A 15,178-nucleotide genomic window follows, 5' to 3' on the forward strand; every position below is an offset into this window, starting at 1 on the left:
CGGCCAGGGGCGCCGGGGCGCGGCGGCCGCGGTAGGGGAGCCGCACGGGGAAGCGGGGAGGGGCCGGGGACGGGACGGCCCGGCGCGGCAGGGCGCGGGCGACGGTGGTGGCCGGGGCGCGTGGCCGAGGCGGGGAGCACGGGGCCAGCGTCGCCGGAGGGAGAGGAGGCCGGGGTGCGGTCACGGGAGGTCGCGGGCGCGGCGGATCCGGCGACGGGAGCAGAGGGGGAGGAGCGGGGCGATGCTCACGGTGGGGGAAGGCGCGTAGGGTCTAGGCAGCGTGCTCGGGGGCGGCCGGGGACGACCGGCGAGGAGGAGGGCGGGGAGGCGTTCGGCGGCGACGGGGCGGTCCGGCGTGTGGCGGCGGCCTCCTCCCGATCCAGATCGGGGGGGGAGGGAGGATATTTCGGGGGGGAGTGGGGGAGGCTGTCGGTGGGGAGTGGGGGGGAGTGGATAAGGGAGAGGAGTGGGGGGGGGGGGCGACCTGGGCCGGCCTGGTTGGCCCGATGGCCAGCTGGGCCGCGGTCCAGCAGGGGGGGGGGCTTCCCTCCTTTTTTTTGGTTTTCTGTTTTTCTTTCCTTTTGTATTTTCTTTTATTATTTCTTTTCTGTTTAAATCATTTAATCCATTTAGCCATTTTATAAAAATATGCCTGTTGCACTATAATTACCCTTGTAATATTCGCCAACCACCGAACAATTTTATTTTAAATTTTGATTTTTTTTTTGTTTTCATCAATTTGAATTTTGAATTTGAACGGTTTCGAATTATTGCGAGGATAGCAACAGTAATCGGGATGACGTGCCATGATTAGCGTGGGATTACTGTAGCAAGATTATCCGGGCGTTACAGCCTGGGTTCCCGACGGCCCCCGACTGTTACTTTGTGGCGGAGCGACAGGGCAGGTTGAGACCACCTAGGCGAGAGGTGGGCCTGGCCCTGGTCGGCGTTCGCGGTTGTTTCATAATAACACGCTTAACGAGATCTTGGTATTTGATCTGAGTCTGGCCACTGGCCTATACGCACTAACCAACTACGTGGGAAAGATATGGGCACTCGACGTCGTGGTATCAGCCGAAGCCTTCTAGACGTCAGCGACTGAGCGGCGCAAGCCGGATTGGAACGTAAGCCTGCTCTTGTATTAAGAGGGCCAGTTCTGCTTTCGGCCGCCCACGCAACATGCAGGTGTGCAATGGGCGATGGGCCCAGACCCCTGCGCCATAGGAGTTAGACCGGCGTGCTGACCTCTCTGTTAGGCCTAGGTGGGGCTGCGACGTGTTGATCTTCCGAGGCCGGGCATGACCCAGGAAAGTGTGTCCGACCAAATGGGATCGAGCGTGTTGGGTTATGTGGTGCACCCCTGCAGGGAAGTTAATCTATTTGAATAGCCGTGATCTTCGGTAACATGACGACTTGGAGTTGTACCTTGACCTTATGACAACTAGAACCGGATACTTAATAAAACACACCCTTCCAAGTGCCAGATACAACCCGGTGATCGCTCTCTAACAGGGCGACGAGGAGAGGATCGCCGGGTAGGATTATGCTATGCGATGCTACTTGGAGGACTTCAGTCTACTCTCTTCTACATGCTGCAAGACGGAGGCTGCCAGAAGCGTAGTCTTCGATAGGACTAGATACCCCCCTCTTATTCTGGCATTCTGCAGTTCAGCCCACTTATATTGCCGCCTTACACATATACCCATTCATATGTAGTGTAGCTCCTTGCTTGCGAGTACTTTGGATGAGTACTCACAGTTGCTTTGCTCCCTCTTTTCCCCCGTTTTCCTCTTCTTCTCGGATGCCGCAACCAGACGTTGGAGCCCAGGATCCAGACGCCACCGTCGATGACGACTTCTACTACATCGGAGGTGCCTACTACTACGTGCAGCCCGCTGACGACGACCAGGAGTAGTTAGGAGGATCCTAGGCAGGAGGCCTGCGCCTCTTTCGATCTGTATCCCATTTTTGTGCTAGCCATCTTATGGCAACTTGTTTAACTTATGTCTGTACTCAGATATTGTTGCTTCCGCTGACTCGTCTATGATCAAGCACTTGTATTCGAGCCCTCGAGACCCTGGCTTGTATTATGATGCTTGTATGACTTATTTTACTTTTAGATTTGTGTTGTGATATTTTTCCGTGAGTCCCTGATCTTGATCGTACACGTTTGCGTTTATGATTAGTGTACGGTCAAATCAGGGGCGTCACAGAACCCCTCCGCCGTCGGTGTTTGGGAGCTGAGGTCGATACCGGCGTGGGTAGCAGGGCCGCTTGCAGACGGCTATGAACCCCACACGACGAAGTCGTTTCCGTCCATTACCGCCATGAACCGTGTTGGCGGATCAGATCACGCAATGTCACATGCGCTCCTTGTGCTGGCGGAGTGAGCCCTGGCTGAGGCAGACGGGGACGTGCCCGACAAGGAGCCGCGCTGGCCTCTCGCGCAGCCCACCGACCGAATTCGTCGTCCCTGCGCAAGGATCCGTGCGGGCCGAGGCTGACGGGGATGGGCCGCGCAAGGAGCCGCGACTGCTTATCGACGGGCGGACCGGCCGCGGGGAGACGAGGGGGTTGGAACGGGAGGATAGGCGGGGGCTGCTTACCGGCGACGGACATGAGCGCGGATACGGCGAGGCGCTTTCATGGGCGGTGCGAGTGGGAGGGAGGGAGAGGACGAGAAACTTTAAGGAAGTGGGGAGGGATCTGCTGCTGGGAGAGCGAGAGAAAAAAGTGTTTTTTTAATGGTCCCGAGGGTGGGTTAGTATTTCTGAGTGGGTTAGATGCATTTAACCCAAACTAACCCTACTGTTTGGATATTTTTGATTAGTTGAGTCCAAACTAACCCAAACTAACTCCGACCCATGGATCCAAACAGAGCCCGTATTGAATTTAGGGACCGTATTTGATCAGTTTCAGAGTTTAGGGACCGTATTGGATCAGTTTTAGGGTTTAGGGACCGTTTTGGTTCTCGCGAGCAAGTTCAGGGACGGTTGATGCATTTTAGTCCAGGAAGGACAAGTCGCAAGTCGCAACTCCACTGCTATTACTACACCTACCCCCACCCCCCGCACATCTCCTCAAACTCGTTATCTCCCTGGCATGCTCTGCGCCCACTAGATCCGATCTATGGACCCCCTCCTCCCCGTCCTCCTCCTCCTCCTCTCCCTCGCCGCCTTCTCCGCTGCCTCCGACGAGATCGACGGATGCGGCGGTTTCGTCGAAGTATTCCTCGTGTTACTCGCTAAGCTTCAGTTTCGGCTTGGCTTGGCTTGATTCTAATGCATTTTCCGATTGGGCTCTTGGTGCAGGCGAGCTCGGGCCTGGCCAAGTCGAAGAGGGCGTCGGAGTCCAAGTTCGACTACTCTGACATAACGGTATGCGATACATGCCGCACTCTAATTATTTCGTAAATTATCGTTGCGTTCTGTACTTGTTGTCGACCAAGTTGCTGCGCTATGTTGCCGCACTCTGATGTGAGGGGATTGCTGCACCCCCTCACTCTGACATAACGGTATGCGATCTACGTTGCTGCACTTGATCAAGCCTCTGCTAGTAGTTAATGGGTGCTTCAGCAGGGATACGTTTTGTTGCTTGAGATAGTTCACCTGAACTGATACCTTGTGGATTTTTCTAGTTGCTGTATGCCACTGGTTCCAGTGGCGCTGCTAGTTTGGGCCAATTGTTTATAATTACAAATTGCTAGATGCTTTGTGCAATGGGGCTACCTGCTACTGGTTGCTATCAATCGGACTAAACTACTTTTGCTTTCTTCCCATGGCGAAAATGAATACTGGGTCGCGGAGAATTATAACGCTAATGTTTCGTTGCCTGCAACCATATGTATGTTGTATTTTGTTGCTGCTAGTGATGGTGGTCACCAAATTTGCTTGGGATTAGGTGACTGCTCTGGTGACTTGATTACGCAGTTTTACATGAAAAATGAAATGGAGGTTGTGACTTTTGAGCAAGTTCCATGCATTTGCAAAGCTTGGCGCAAGTAAAAAATGTTGGAGGTGTTAGAAACTCTGTCAACAATAGTTCTACTCTGTCAACAATAGTTGTACTCATGATTGACAGGTTCAATTGTAATCATGATGGTGGGTTTATATTCTCTGCCATTAATTATTTTTGAGCTAATTGAATCTGTTTCCCCAAGGATTTTTCTAACAATAACATACCCTGGTTATGCATAAGATGTATCGTACTACATCAGTGAGAAAATCTCATATCTTCCCTATAGTTGCTTATATGCATATCAAAGCCATAGAGACTAATTCTACATCTGCAGTATAATTATTAATTCCAGATTACTTTTGGTGACCATATATTCTACTTTATGCTTTTGTTTTTGTCGTATCTGGTATGCACAAATTCATTGCCTCCTAAACTTTTTGAATCAGGTTGAGCTGTGTACTGTTGATGGTTTGGTGAAAGAAAGCACCCAATGTGCTCCTAATGGCTACTATTTCATTCCAGTCTATGACAAGGTATACTTGTGGGTGATGCTTGCCTTTAGTGTAGGTTTCTTCATTATGAGTTATCTCACCTTTTCATGTATAATTTTTTTTACAAGTAGGGATACAGATATAACAGTAATAGCTATTTTTTGTGATGTGTATGATATTTCAATAGTGAGCGCTGCATTCCCATTGAAACAGTTGTGGACCCTAATCTTTTGATTTTGGCTTGTTGTCTCTCCACAGGGTTCATTTATCGTCAGAGTTAAGGGGCCTAAGGGATGGTCATGGAAGCCTGAAACTGTAAGTTGATGTGTCGACTGAATCTTTTTGTTCTTCCCTTTTTCCTGTCTTAGTTATCTGCTTGGCTTTGACTTCCTTCTATTGTGTGAAATAAGTCATCAATTAACATTTTCAGGTTCCTGTTGTCATTGATCAAAATGGATGCAATGGAAATGCAGATATGAACTTTCAATTCACTGGGTCTGTTGCTTTGACCATTTATTTAGTACTTTTTTTTGGTGTGGATAATTATCTGATTCAAGTTTTAACTGTTGAATTCGTCATGCAGATTTACAGTATCTGGTAAAATAGTGGGAGCTGTTGGTGGTAAGAGCTGTTCAAAAGATGGAGGACCTTCTGGTGTGAAAGTTGAGCTGTTATCAGATTTGGATGAGTTAGTTGCATCTGCTTTGACATCATCAACAGGAGGATATGCGTTTGTGAATATAATTCCTGGTTAGCCTCACATTCATCATTAGAAAACCACAGCATATGCATGTATATAGTCTGATGTGAGAAGTGTTGGTCATTTCCTGTGAGTCCATCTCTTACTCATGTTATCAGTAGTTATGGAGTACCCTATTAAGGACTTGTATGATGTGACTTTAATTAAAATTTGTCAACGTGTCTTTCTTTTTTGTTTCATTTGAATATATTAGATGCTTAATTTACTCCTGTTAATGACATGCCACCATATTTAAATTTTTATAGGTTGTTCAACTATTTTATATTGTTGCATTTGTTCGGATCAAGTCCTCTGGAAAAGATAAGCAAATGGGTCGTTATGTTGGCATGAGTTTCTGGCTCGAATAACTTCTTGACCAGTCTGCTTAAGTGGTGAAAAATTCATGTAGAATCTAGTGTAATGGCAAACCATACCTGCTCCCTTCATGGGCTCATGGTTGTGTTGAACCCTAGAGCCCAGAAATCATTTCCCTCCATTGGTTTTCCACCGGAGGCATTTTGTGCCACGAACCTAGATCCCATATTTATATTTGTATAGGTTGTTCAATCTGTTTTTTTTTATTATTCCATTTGTACGGAATCAAGTCCTCTGTAAAAGATATGCAATTGGGTCATTATGTTGGCGTGTGTTTCTGATTGGAATAACTTCTCGATCTGTCTACTTAAGTTGCTAAAAAGTCTTTTAGAATCTAGTGTCATGGCAAACCGTACCTGCAATCTCTCTCATGGTTATGTTGAACCCTAGACCCAAGAGATCATTTCCCTCCTTTGGCGTTCCACCGGAGGCATCTGCACCACGAGACCCACTCCCACCCCACAACACATCAGCAGAGGCATGGTAGTAACTTTGTCTCAAATGTCTCACGCACCCCCTCTCCATCCTTTGCAAATATGACCCAGACATTTGGGGGAAACCTATTGCAGCGAACTGTTTCTTCAGCCATAGTTTTGGTCCAGTTCGCTCGGAATTCATTACCAAGTTGCCGATCTCCATGCACAAAATCACAAGCATCAGCAGCTAGCCTAGTGGTGGACAGGCTCTCCTCCAGCATGGTCGATAGAGGAAAGCGCTGCAGCAGCGTGGCGCATGAGTAGGTTGTGACGCTGGTGAACTTTTGGCGGCGGCCGGTGCTACGTGGATGTATGTACAGAGACCTCCAGTGCTTTGGCCTTTGAAAGTTGGGATCATGAAGTAAAGCTTAGTGAATCTGGGAGGGATTTGGATTTTTTTTGAACAGCGGGAAGGGACCCGAGGTTCTGAAATTGGCATTAAAAGAGTAGAATTGAACAACACAGCTTACAGAAGGACACCAAAGAAAAAGAAGATTATAGACACATCCTTCCTTTTTGCAAACAAGAACCCAGCATAGACACTTAGATTGCAAGCGAGTCCTGGTAGTTGAAAAGGAGCTCGCAGGTGATCGGCGACAGGCCGAAGCTGGCGATCAACCCTAGCTCTTGTCGGAGCAAACTGGAGACATATGAACGACCAAAGCTTGTCCGGAAGAACCATGAATGCGGCAGTCAAAGAGGTCGTGGCTGTGCATCTTGGAAACGAGAATCACCAAAGCCAGCTTCCTTTCCTGTTGGTACACCAGATTTGCATGGATTGAAGCCAAATCCAGCCCGATACTTCCTTCCACCACCTCAGTGACGAAGAAGGAAAGAAGAAGCTTCAGACTCCACCAGATTGGGCTGCCACAGGAGCTTATTGTGGAGCTCCCGATGGATCACCTCCAGCAGCTGTCCTCCCCCATGGAGGACAGCTGGAAGAGGTGAAAGGCAACCAGCTGACGCAGTTTGAGCGCCATGAGAAGCTCCAGTCCGGCATGACACCAAACACCATGAAGGCCGCCCTAACCTAGACCTACACCTACTATACTATATACAACGAGGATCCACACTCCCATCCTATCCTCACTCCGGCCGGCCTTGTCGGTGAAGGAGAAGAGGAAAAGAGGCGCTTAGTCGCCGTTCTGTCATCTACACAAGATGATTTGAGGCCTATGCTTTGCTGACAGTTATCATGTTATGCAACTCGTGGTGCATTTATGTTAATGCTAGCTGTTAAATCTCCTAATCGGCTGTCATATGTTATATATTTATGTGTAGCCTTGCCTTGTGCTTTAAGCGCTTAAATTTTTTGGGTCTTTTTTCCTATCGAGCCTGCTCCTTTTTTACTTTCAATAATTCTGGATCTTTCAGTGAATAGAAATATGTGGTACTTCTAGCTCTTGATAAAAACTAGTAAGCTTGCACGTGCAGCGCACGTTAAATGTTGACCACAAATATATAAATTTGATTAATACACAATGTTGTTATGTCACTCGAGTAGTTTTTCCATAAATGAGACATCCTATGGTCTGATAGGCTGCAAAAGAAAAAGAAATCTAGTTATGATTGAAAAGCAACCTTGCATTGTGTTCAATACGTGGAGATGCAACTCTACAATTGGTCTAAATATCATTGTGTAAGCAATGGATAACTAAAACCTGGGGAAAAAGATAAAAGAGATAGTTAAATCTGCAGATACTATATAATATGAGGTTGCTAACCAAATGCTTATATAAACCTGCAAATGGCCTTGATTAAGGTATCATGAAATTTCCGGTAGTCAATTACGTGTTACAGATAAACATAACTCACACTCGAACGACTACTAAAATACAAAACAAATATCTCACATAAAAAAATCTTGTCTCATGGATGCCTCCTTATGCTTATGCTCCTCCCACAGGTGCTCAGATCCAACAGCATGCCCTCTTCCTGCTGGGAATCAGTACAGATACACATGTGTGTGAGAGAAAGTAGACCCAAAAGGAAGAACACAGAGGGGTGCTGTCCTACGTACCTCTTCCACAATCCACAGTGTGCGTCTTTGCTGTGCTCTCTCTCTTTCTCAACCGCTTATGTAGATCCAGACCGAGCATGGGCAGATTTCGCACGGTGCGACGAAAAAGAAGAAAACCGGGCAGCGAGGAGCGGCGTGCTCCAGTGTGGGCCGTGCGTGTGTCAGGCGCCGCTACAAGGCAAGGGATGCACTGAGGAGTAGGAGGATGACGGGGTGGGTGCTCTTGGGGAAAGGCGGTGTCGCGCGGGGAGGAGGCGGGGAGCGACATCGTTGCGTGCGTAGGAGTGGCAGGAGACGTCGCGTCGGCTGGCGGCGGGGAGCGACGATGCTTTCGGGTAGGTGGTGTCGCGAGGACGGCCGTAGTCGCCGGGAAGCGCCCCCATCCAACCTCGCGCGCCAGGCGGCCGTCGGAGCCCGCTCGCCGGCGAGCACCTCCTCAGCCGCCGCCAGGACTCTCCTTCTCTTCCCCTCTTCTTCCGAAGATGCGCCACCGCCCGAGTCGGCTTGACCCGTATCCATCGGTTGGCATCCCAGGCGACCCGTCGCGCGACGAACCTGCCACCGTTCACCAACCCAACCGCCCGCCCGCATCTCTAGCGAACGGCGTATGGCACGGGCGGCGTATTGCGCGGTAGGCGGCGGACGGCGGGAGGGCGGCTACCGAACGACGGGAGGATGGGGGGCGGCCAAGTTGAGCGGAGGATGATTGGACCGGGTGTGGAGGAAGATGCGGGCGGCGGGAGGATGGGCGGCCCGCGCGTACTGTGGTGAACGGCTGGCGTGCTGGCGTGGATGAGGAGGAGCGGGCAGAAATCTTCTTTTTCTTTTTTGCGGGGCGAGCGGGTGGAAGTCGTTCGGGCGTGGTGCGCAGCGGTTTCTTTTTGCGAACGCGGCGGGGTGGGTTAGCGATTGATGGATTAGTGGATTAACCTGTGGCTTGCAACGTTAAACATCGAAGGATTTGGAGCCATTAGATCTTGTAGATGGATGGATCTGATTGTTTGGATCTGCCCTCTCTCTTCCTTTTATAGGGGTAGTAGATATGTTGTGTACAGCGATTTCGAAACGGAAATAACGAATGCATGAATCTGATTCCCAATTTGCGAATTGGAAATGTATACCCCCTAGTGAACCCAATTCATGATCGTGAAATCAAATTGTGAATCGAGCTAATTGCGAATCTGGTAACTATGGTCCAAACATAACATTTCTAGCTCAGCTTTTTATTATAGTGGTATCCATTAATGGATTAGTCTGGTCAGGCTCTTACTTGCACCCATTTACAAATGATAGCCATGTATATCTTGTTTCTCCCCCTTCTCATTTGAGCTTTTAGTACCTGACATGCATTTTCTACGTGACACCTTTGTTTGTTCATTTATGTGTGTCTTTGATCTTTTCCAGGACTCTACAGGTTGCGTGCATCTCATCCTGATTATGAAATTGAGATGACAGGTTCATCAGAGGTTAGGATTTCATCGTTCCTTATCTGCCAATATATGTTATCACACACATGTATTGCTTATAGTGGAGTCTGTTTTCTGTATGTAGGTGGACTTGCGATTTGGAAATGCTGTAGTAGATGATGTTTTCTTCGTATCAGGATACAATATTCATGGCTCTGTAGTTGCACAGGTACTGAAGGAATCTGTATGTTGGCAATAAGTTATAACCAATGCTGTAAGCATATGACTGAAATTGCCAGCTTTAGGGTTGTGATTTTCTTGTTTGCTGGATTTTTAGATTAACATGTACTAAGCATTTCTTGTACCAGGGAAATCCAATCTTGGGAGTTCACCTGTATTTATATTCAAATGATGTAAAGGAGGTTCCTTGCTCACAAGGTTTGACCGATGCACCCAGGGAAGGTGCTCTTTGCCATGCAGTATCTGGTGTGGATGGGAAGTTCTCATTTAGATCAATGCCCTGTGGTAAGTTAACTTGCCCATAGTTCATCACACTGTAATGCAACTGGTACATAAAATTCTGTAGTTAACATGCTGTGGAAGTTTCCTTTTGACATGTCCTCTTATTTGACATGTCTTCCAGGACAAAAAAACAACAGTTGTACATGTAATTTGTGTATCTAATTAACTAATAATAATCTTCTCCTATAAGGAACTGCTTGTCCTCATGCAGCATGGACTGTAAATTATGTATGCTAGCTGTTTATGGTTGTTTTCCATTGAAAGTCTTCTTTTGTTTTGCCAGGTCTGTATGTAAAGGAACCTACATGAGAACTCACATTGTATTTCACTCATATAAACCTTTAGGCTATTTTTTTTTGTTTTATTACACTTTCTAAATGTGAATGTATCATTGGTGTTGTAGACATTCTGTTTATGGTTGTTTCCCATAGGAAGTCTTGTTCTGTTTTTGCCAGATCTGTATATAAAGGAACCTACATGAGAACTGCACAGAATTCCAGCCATGTAAATTGTCAGGTTGCCTTATTAAATTTGTTTGGTCTAAATGCGCAAGTATCATTGGGGGCTAGTGCATCAAGTTGTAGACACTCCTTCACATGGTCCCTTTCCAAATGCTGTAAATTATGAGTTCATATTTTTATTTATGGCACTAAAGTTACTTGATGCGTTATTAGCATTGCAATTCTGTTGCTAATCGACATTTTTCACGTGTTATAATGCTTGTGAAGGTGAGGTGATGTGTAAACACCAAGCATGAAATTTTCATTATCTTGTATAATTTTGCAGGTAGCTATGATCTGTTGCCATACTACAGAGGGGAAAACACTGTTTTTGATGTTTCACCTTCTTCATTACATGTTTCTCTTGAGCATAGTCACATGACAATCCCCCAAAAATTCCAGGTAATTTTTAACTTACTATACATCTCATAATTTGGACTGTAAAGTTATGGATGAAGCTATTTTTGCTCGAGGATGGCTGACAAGAGGACTACCTACCATTTAAAGCTGGGTAGATGTTACTTGAAGTTTACCACTAATTGATTAGCATGTATGCTTTCATGGATATAAACAAAATATCTTCCCTACTTGTAAAGTCTAGAGTTGTCGGTGAGTTCACTCTCCCTCCATTTTTACTTGGGCATAGTATATGTGGGGCCAGTAACTTACAAATCAATCAAATAAACAAATATATTCATCCTCACATGTGGGATCACCACTCATGCAAAAGATCTTACAATCAATAAAAAATGCACTATTATGTTCAAACGTGGGACCCGTATTCTTGCAAAAGGCAATAATAAATTAATATACTCTTATGCTCTGTTTGGATGTAGACATTCAAAGGCATGACATTGAATAACTGAATTGACTTAATGCCAAATATCCATGACATTGAGAGCTTCAATATCAATTTTAGTGTTTGGATGGTCATATATTTGGCACCTGGAATCCATCATAAGCCACAATTTTCTTGTTTGGATGGTCAGATGTTGAATTGCACATGTACAAGTGTATGAAGTATGAACAGAGCAATGAATGTTCATGCAGCAGCGCATGCAAGCAATACTGCACACATAGCCACACACGCATTACCGGACATTATATCTCCATTGCCAGACTCGACGTCGCCGCCAATCTCCAGTCGAACTAGCAGCCCATCTCCAGCCGGTCTCATCGCGCCACCTGTTCCATCCAAGGCAGATCCCATGCCGGGGAGATACGGGGCGTGGCGAATCACACCAGAGCTAGATAGGGTGCACGAGGGAAGCATGGGGGCGAGGTGGGGACATGGGGGTGAGGTGGGGATGGCCGGAGGAGTGCCGTCATCGAGCTCCGCCTGGGTCGTCTCGCCCTGGGGATGTGGCCACCGAGTAGAGTAGCACAGAGGAGAGCACCAGCATGGTGGAGAAGTTCTTGACGGAAGCGGCCAGCGAGGGGCTGCTGCCATTGCCGGACGTGGAGTAGGACACAGAAAGGCGCGTGATTGGCCATTGATGCATCCTTGGCGTGCGTGGGGTAGGCGTGTGGAGGGGTTGTATGAGGATGGGTAAAGAGCGTAGGGGACGGCGTCCACCTTGATTCAGCGGAGAAGCTGCCGGTCTTGGAGACGGCTGCTGGGGCGGGCTGGCCTCGACCTCGATCTCTTTTCTTCGCGCACAGGGAACGACGAAGGGGTAGCGAGGCCAAGATTCCAAGGAATATCGAACTCGGGGGGTTTGAATTTGCGGAGGGCCGTGCATGTGTTCAGAAAAACGCTTCAATATTGAGCCCGAATACCACGCGTGAATGTCTAGGCCATCCAAACAGCTGCATTCGGGTCAGCCCAATGCCAATTACGAATTCCCGCCACCAATGTCTACATCCAAACGGGCTGTTACTCTCATAGGAACCAACATTCCTCTAATTGGCACAAATAGACAAATGTGAAAAGCTACTCCTAATGCAAAATCTTGCTCTAGATTTTTTAGCTTTCCCCACTAAACCAATTTTCCTCGGTCTATATCATAGCATGCATCATCGAGCAATTTTATTTATTCTGGCATAACAAAAATTCCATTCTCGTGCCGTCTTTCTTCCTTGATTGCTGTCCTCTTTCCTCATCTCATTACTGCCCAACGTTCCTCGTTTGAAAAATTAAAATTTGCTCTCTTTGAACCTTGTAATACCACCTAATGGTCGTTTTTGTTGCTCATCCCTGGGTTATCACCCTCATTTTCTTGCCGAGACCACACAACGGTTGTAAGACACTAAGGCTCTTCCGGCGATCCCCATGCCCATGGTCCTAGTTGCATTTCTAGATGTTTTTCGCAGCAATGCATGGGCACCGTGCTATAACGTGATAGGTTAACCTATGTTAAGCTTCATGCACTAGCCAACGCAACCAAAAGTCTGAACTTATGGAAAGGGCTAGTGCAATCCACATATACTGTAACACCCCCTTTTACGTGTGATGGGGAAGACAAGTCAACACGTGCAATCGGAAGAGACCGACGGCGCGCGAAACTCATGTATGACTCAAGAGGCCTGTACGTGGACACAAAGGGGGTACCAGCAATTTTTTAGGTAAATTGCGAAAGCTAGGACTTGAACTCAAGACCTTAGCTCTGATACCATGTTAAGCTTCATGCACTAGCCAACGCAACCAAAAGTCAGAACTTGTGGAAAGGGCTAGTGCAATCCACATATACTGTAACAACCTAGACTTGAGAACTTTCAGCTGCTTAAGCAATTTGAGCTTGAACATGTTCTTTATTTGCTGTGATTTTTGAACATGTTTGTGCACATTCAGCTTCAGTAGTTATTTTCCTTGCTCTTTGGATGCAAACCTGATCTCCACCAATTTTCCACATTTATCTTGCTAGGTTACTGGGTTTTCTGTTGGTGGACATGTTGTTGATGGCTATGGTGCTGGCATTGAAGGTGCCAAGGTTATAGTCGATGGTCAGTTGAGAGCTGTAACAGATAATCTTGGGTATTACAGACTTGATCAGGTACTGTTATCTGATCAGAATTTTAATTAGCGCATCAGTTTATCTAGGGTGTTTCTTTTCTCTTTATTTGTATCTTTACTTGTATCTCAAGGTATAGCATGGTTTATTTGTGTACAGATCACTAGCACCACTAGTCCGCTTAGTCATTCAAGCTGGCTGAGGGCTCGTAGATTGGTTGTTGACCAAAATTAGCTAAGTTGGTTCTTATATATTAAATTTAGGAAAATACGATAAAAATAACAAAGTTACTAAAAACAAACAGAAAAGTTTGAACTCCAGTATAGAGGCTAGAATGTATGCCATAGGAACTGCAAATAGTGCGTTATAACTTAGATGCGCGGGATCAGCTAGCTCAACCGCGGTTGGATTGATCATTTGATCAGTTGGATACCTGACCAGTTTTCACTTTTCAGCCAATGTGGTGTACCTTTCTAATCCCGGTTTTCTACTCTGTGTAGTCTACCTATCCCAGCCTCTAATCCCACCTCATGCACCGCTCTCCACAAACAGCTGCAGCCCACTGAAAAGTGTAGCAGCCACGCTATGTAACGGCGAAGTACGGTTCCTATGCCGCTGCCACAACACCGTCAATTTTTTTCTGCAACATTTTAACACATGCATGCAAAACTATTCATCTTTTATCGTGTGCATGCGCATAGTTCCAAACATTTTTCTTATTGTTTGGTACTTGCTGGTGTCGCTCCAGCGTGAGCTACGGTCTCCAACGAAGATGCTTGTTGGAGCAGTGTTGTCAGGCTTGCATCCGCGGCAGCTGGCTTTGCAGCATCGGGTCTCCAGCTCACAGCGTCGCTGGACTGGACTTGCAGCATCGTGATTCCGTCATTTGCCGCAATGGTGGACCTACCTTGCAGCTTGGTACTCACTTGCATTGTCGTCGGCCTGACATTGCAGCATCTTCGTCTCAGCATGCAACATCGCGTGCCCCAGCTTGCAGCATGCCACCGCTGTTGCTAGACTATTCTTCCTGCTGCAACATGAAAACTGCACATACAACAAAAACATTTTCTCTCGCGAACCCATCAAAATCAATCAAAAGTCTTGCAACAATTGAACATCCATTTGTTGCAGGGCAACGCTACGTGTTGGCAGGCGGATAAGAGAGAAAGACAGACCGGTCCCTGATATTGAATGGAGCAGATAAGAGAAAAAGACCGACCGGGTCCCTGATCATTGGATGGATCTGCGGATGGCCATCCTATCTACCCACGTGGCCAGCCATCTATGCAACAAATGAGCTGTTGCAATATTTTCTGCGACAGAGGTCTTATTGCAGATTTTTTTTGCAATAGAGGTATTGTTGCAGAAATTTTTGCAACAAAGGTGTTGTCGCAGTTTTTTTGTGTGAGGCTGCAATAGTGCCCTTTTGCAATAAGAGCTTTGTTGCAATTGCGACATGCCCTTTGTTGCAAAATAAACGTATCCGCTCGTGTCTGTGTTCGCCGTTCAGATCGTCTTCTCAGGGGTCGACACCGCCCTCTGTCGCCTTTGTCCGCTCCGCCGCCTCGCCTCAGCCAAGCCACCTCCTCTGCCTGGCTCAGCTCGCGGCTGCCTCAAGCAGGCTCGCCCGCGACCGCCAGTACCCGCATGTCTGGTCTATCACCTCGCCGTGGCCAGATACGGCGAGCCCTCACTGCTGCAGCCAGATCCGGACATCCGATCAAAAATAGATCCGACGGCG

The 15,178-nt window shown here is 47.2% G+C and overlaps 1 protein-coding gene across 1 annotated transcript in view; it reads left to right on the plus strand.

The window, feature by feature from the left end:
* The first annotated feature begins 2,997 nt into the window (after positions 1-2,997).
* Positions 2,998-15,178, plus strand: part of LOC123069924 (nodal modulator 1) — a 28,759-nt gene continuing 16,578 nt past the window's right edge. Inside the window, exons 1-11 of the mRNA XM_044492905.1 lie at positions 2,998-3,225; positions 3,312-3,377; positions 4,404-4,490; positions 4,707-4,763; positions 4,879-4,943; positions 5,032-5,198; positions 9,463-9,524; positions 9,610-9,693; positions 9,833-9,989; positions 10,773-10,888; positions 13,351-13,479. Of these exons, the coding sequence (XP_044348840.1) occupies positions 3,130-3,225; positions 3,312-3,377; positions 4,404-4,490; positions 4,707-4,763; positions 4,879-4,943; positions 5,032-5,198; positions 9,463-9,524; positions 9,610-9,693; positions 9,833-9,989; positions 10,773-10,888; positions 13,351-13,479 (1,086 nt within the window). The 5' untranslated portion in view covers positions 2,998-3,129. The remainder of the gene's footprint in view (positions 3,226-3,311; positions 3,378-4,403; positions 4,491-4,706; positions 4,764-4,878; positions 4,944-5,031; positions 5,199-9,462; positions 9,525-9,609; positions 9,694-9,832; positions 9,990-10,772; positions 10,889-13,350; positions 13,480-15,178) is intronic.

Source organism: Triticum aestivum, chromosome 3B (assembly GCF_018294505.1).
Source record: "Triticum aestivum cultivar Chinese Spring chromosome 3B, IWGSC CS RefSeq v2.1, whole genome shotgun sequence".
NCBI lineage: Eukaryota > Viridiplantae > Streptophyta > Magnoliopsida > Poales > Poaceae > Triticum > Triticum aestivum.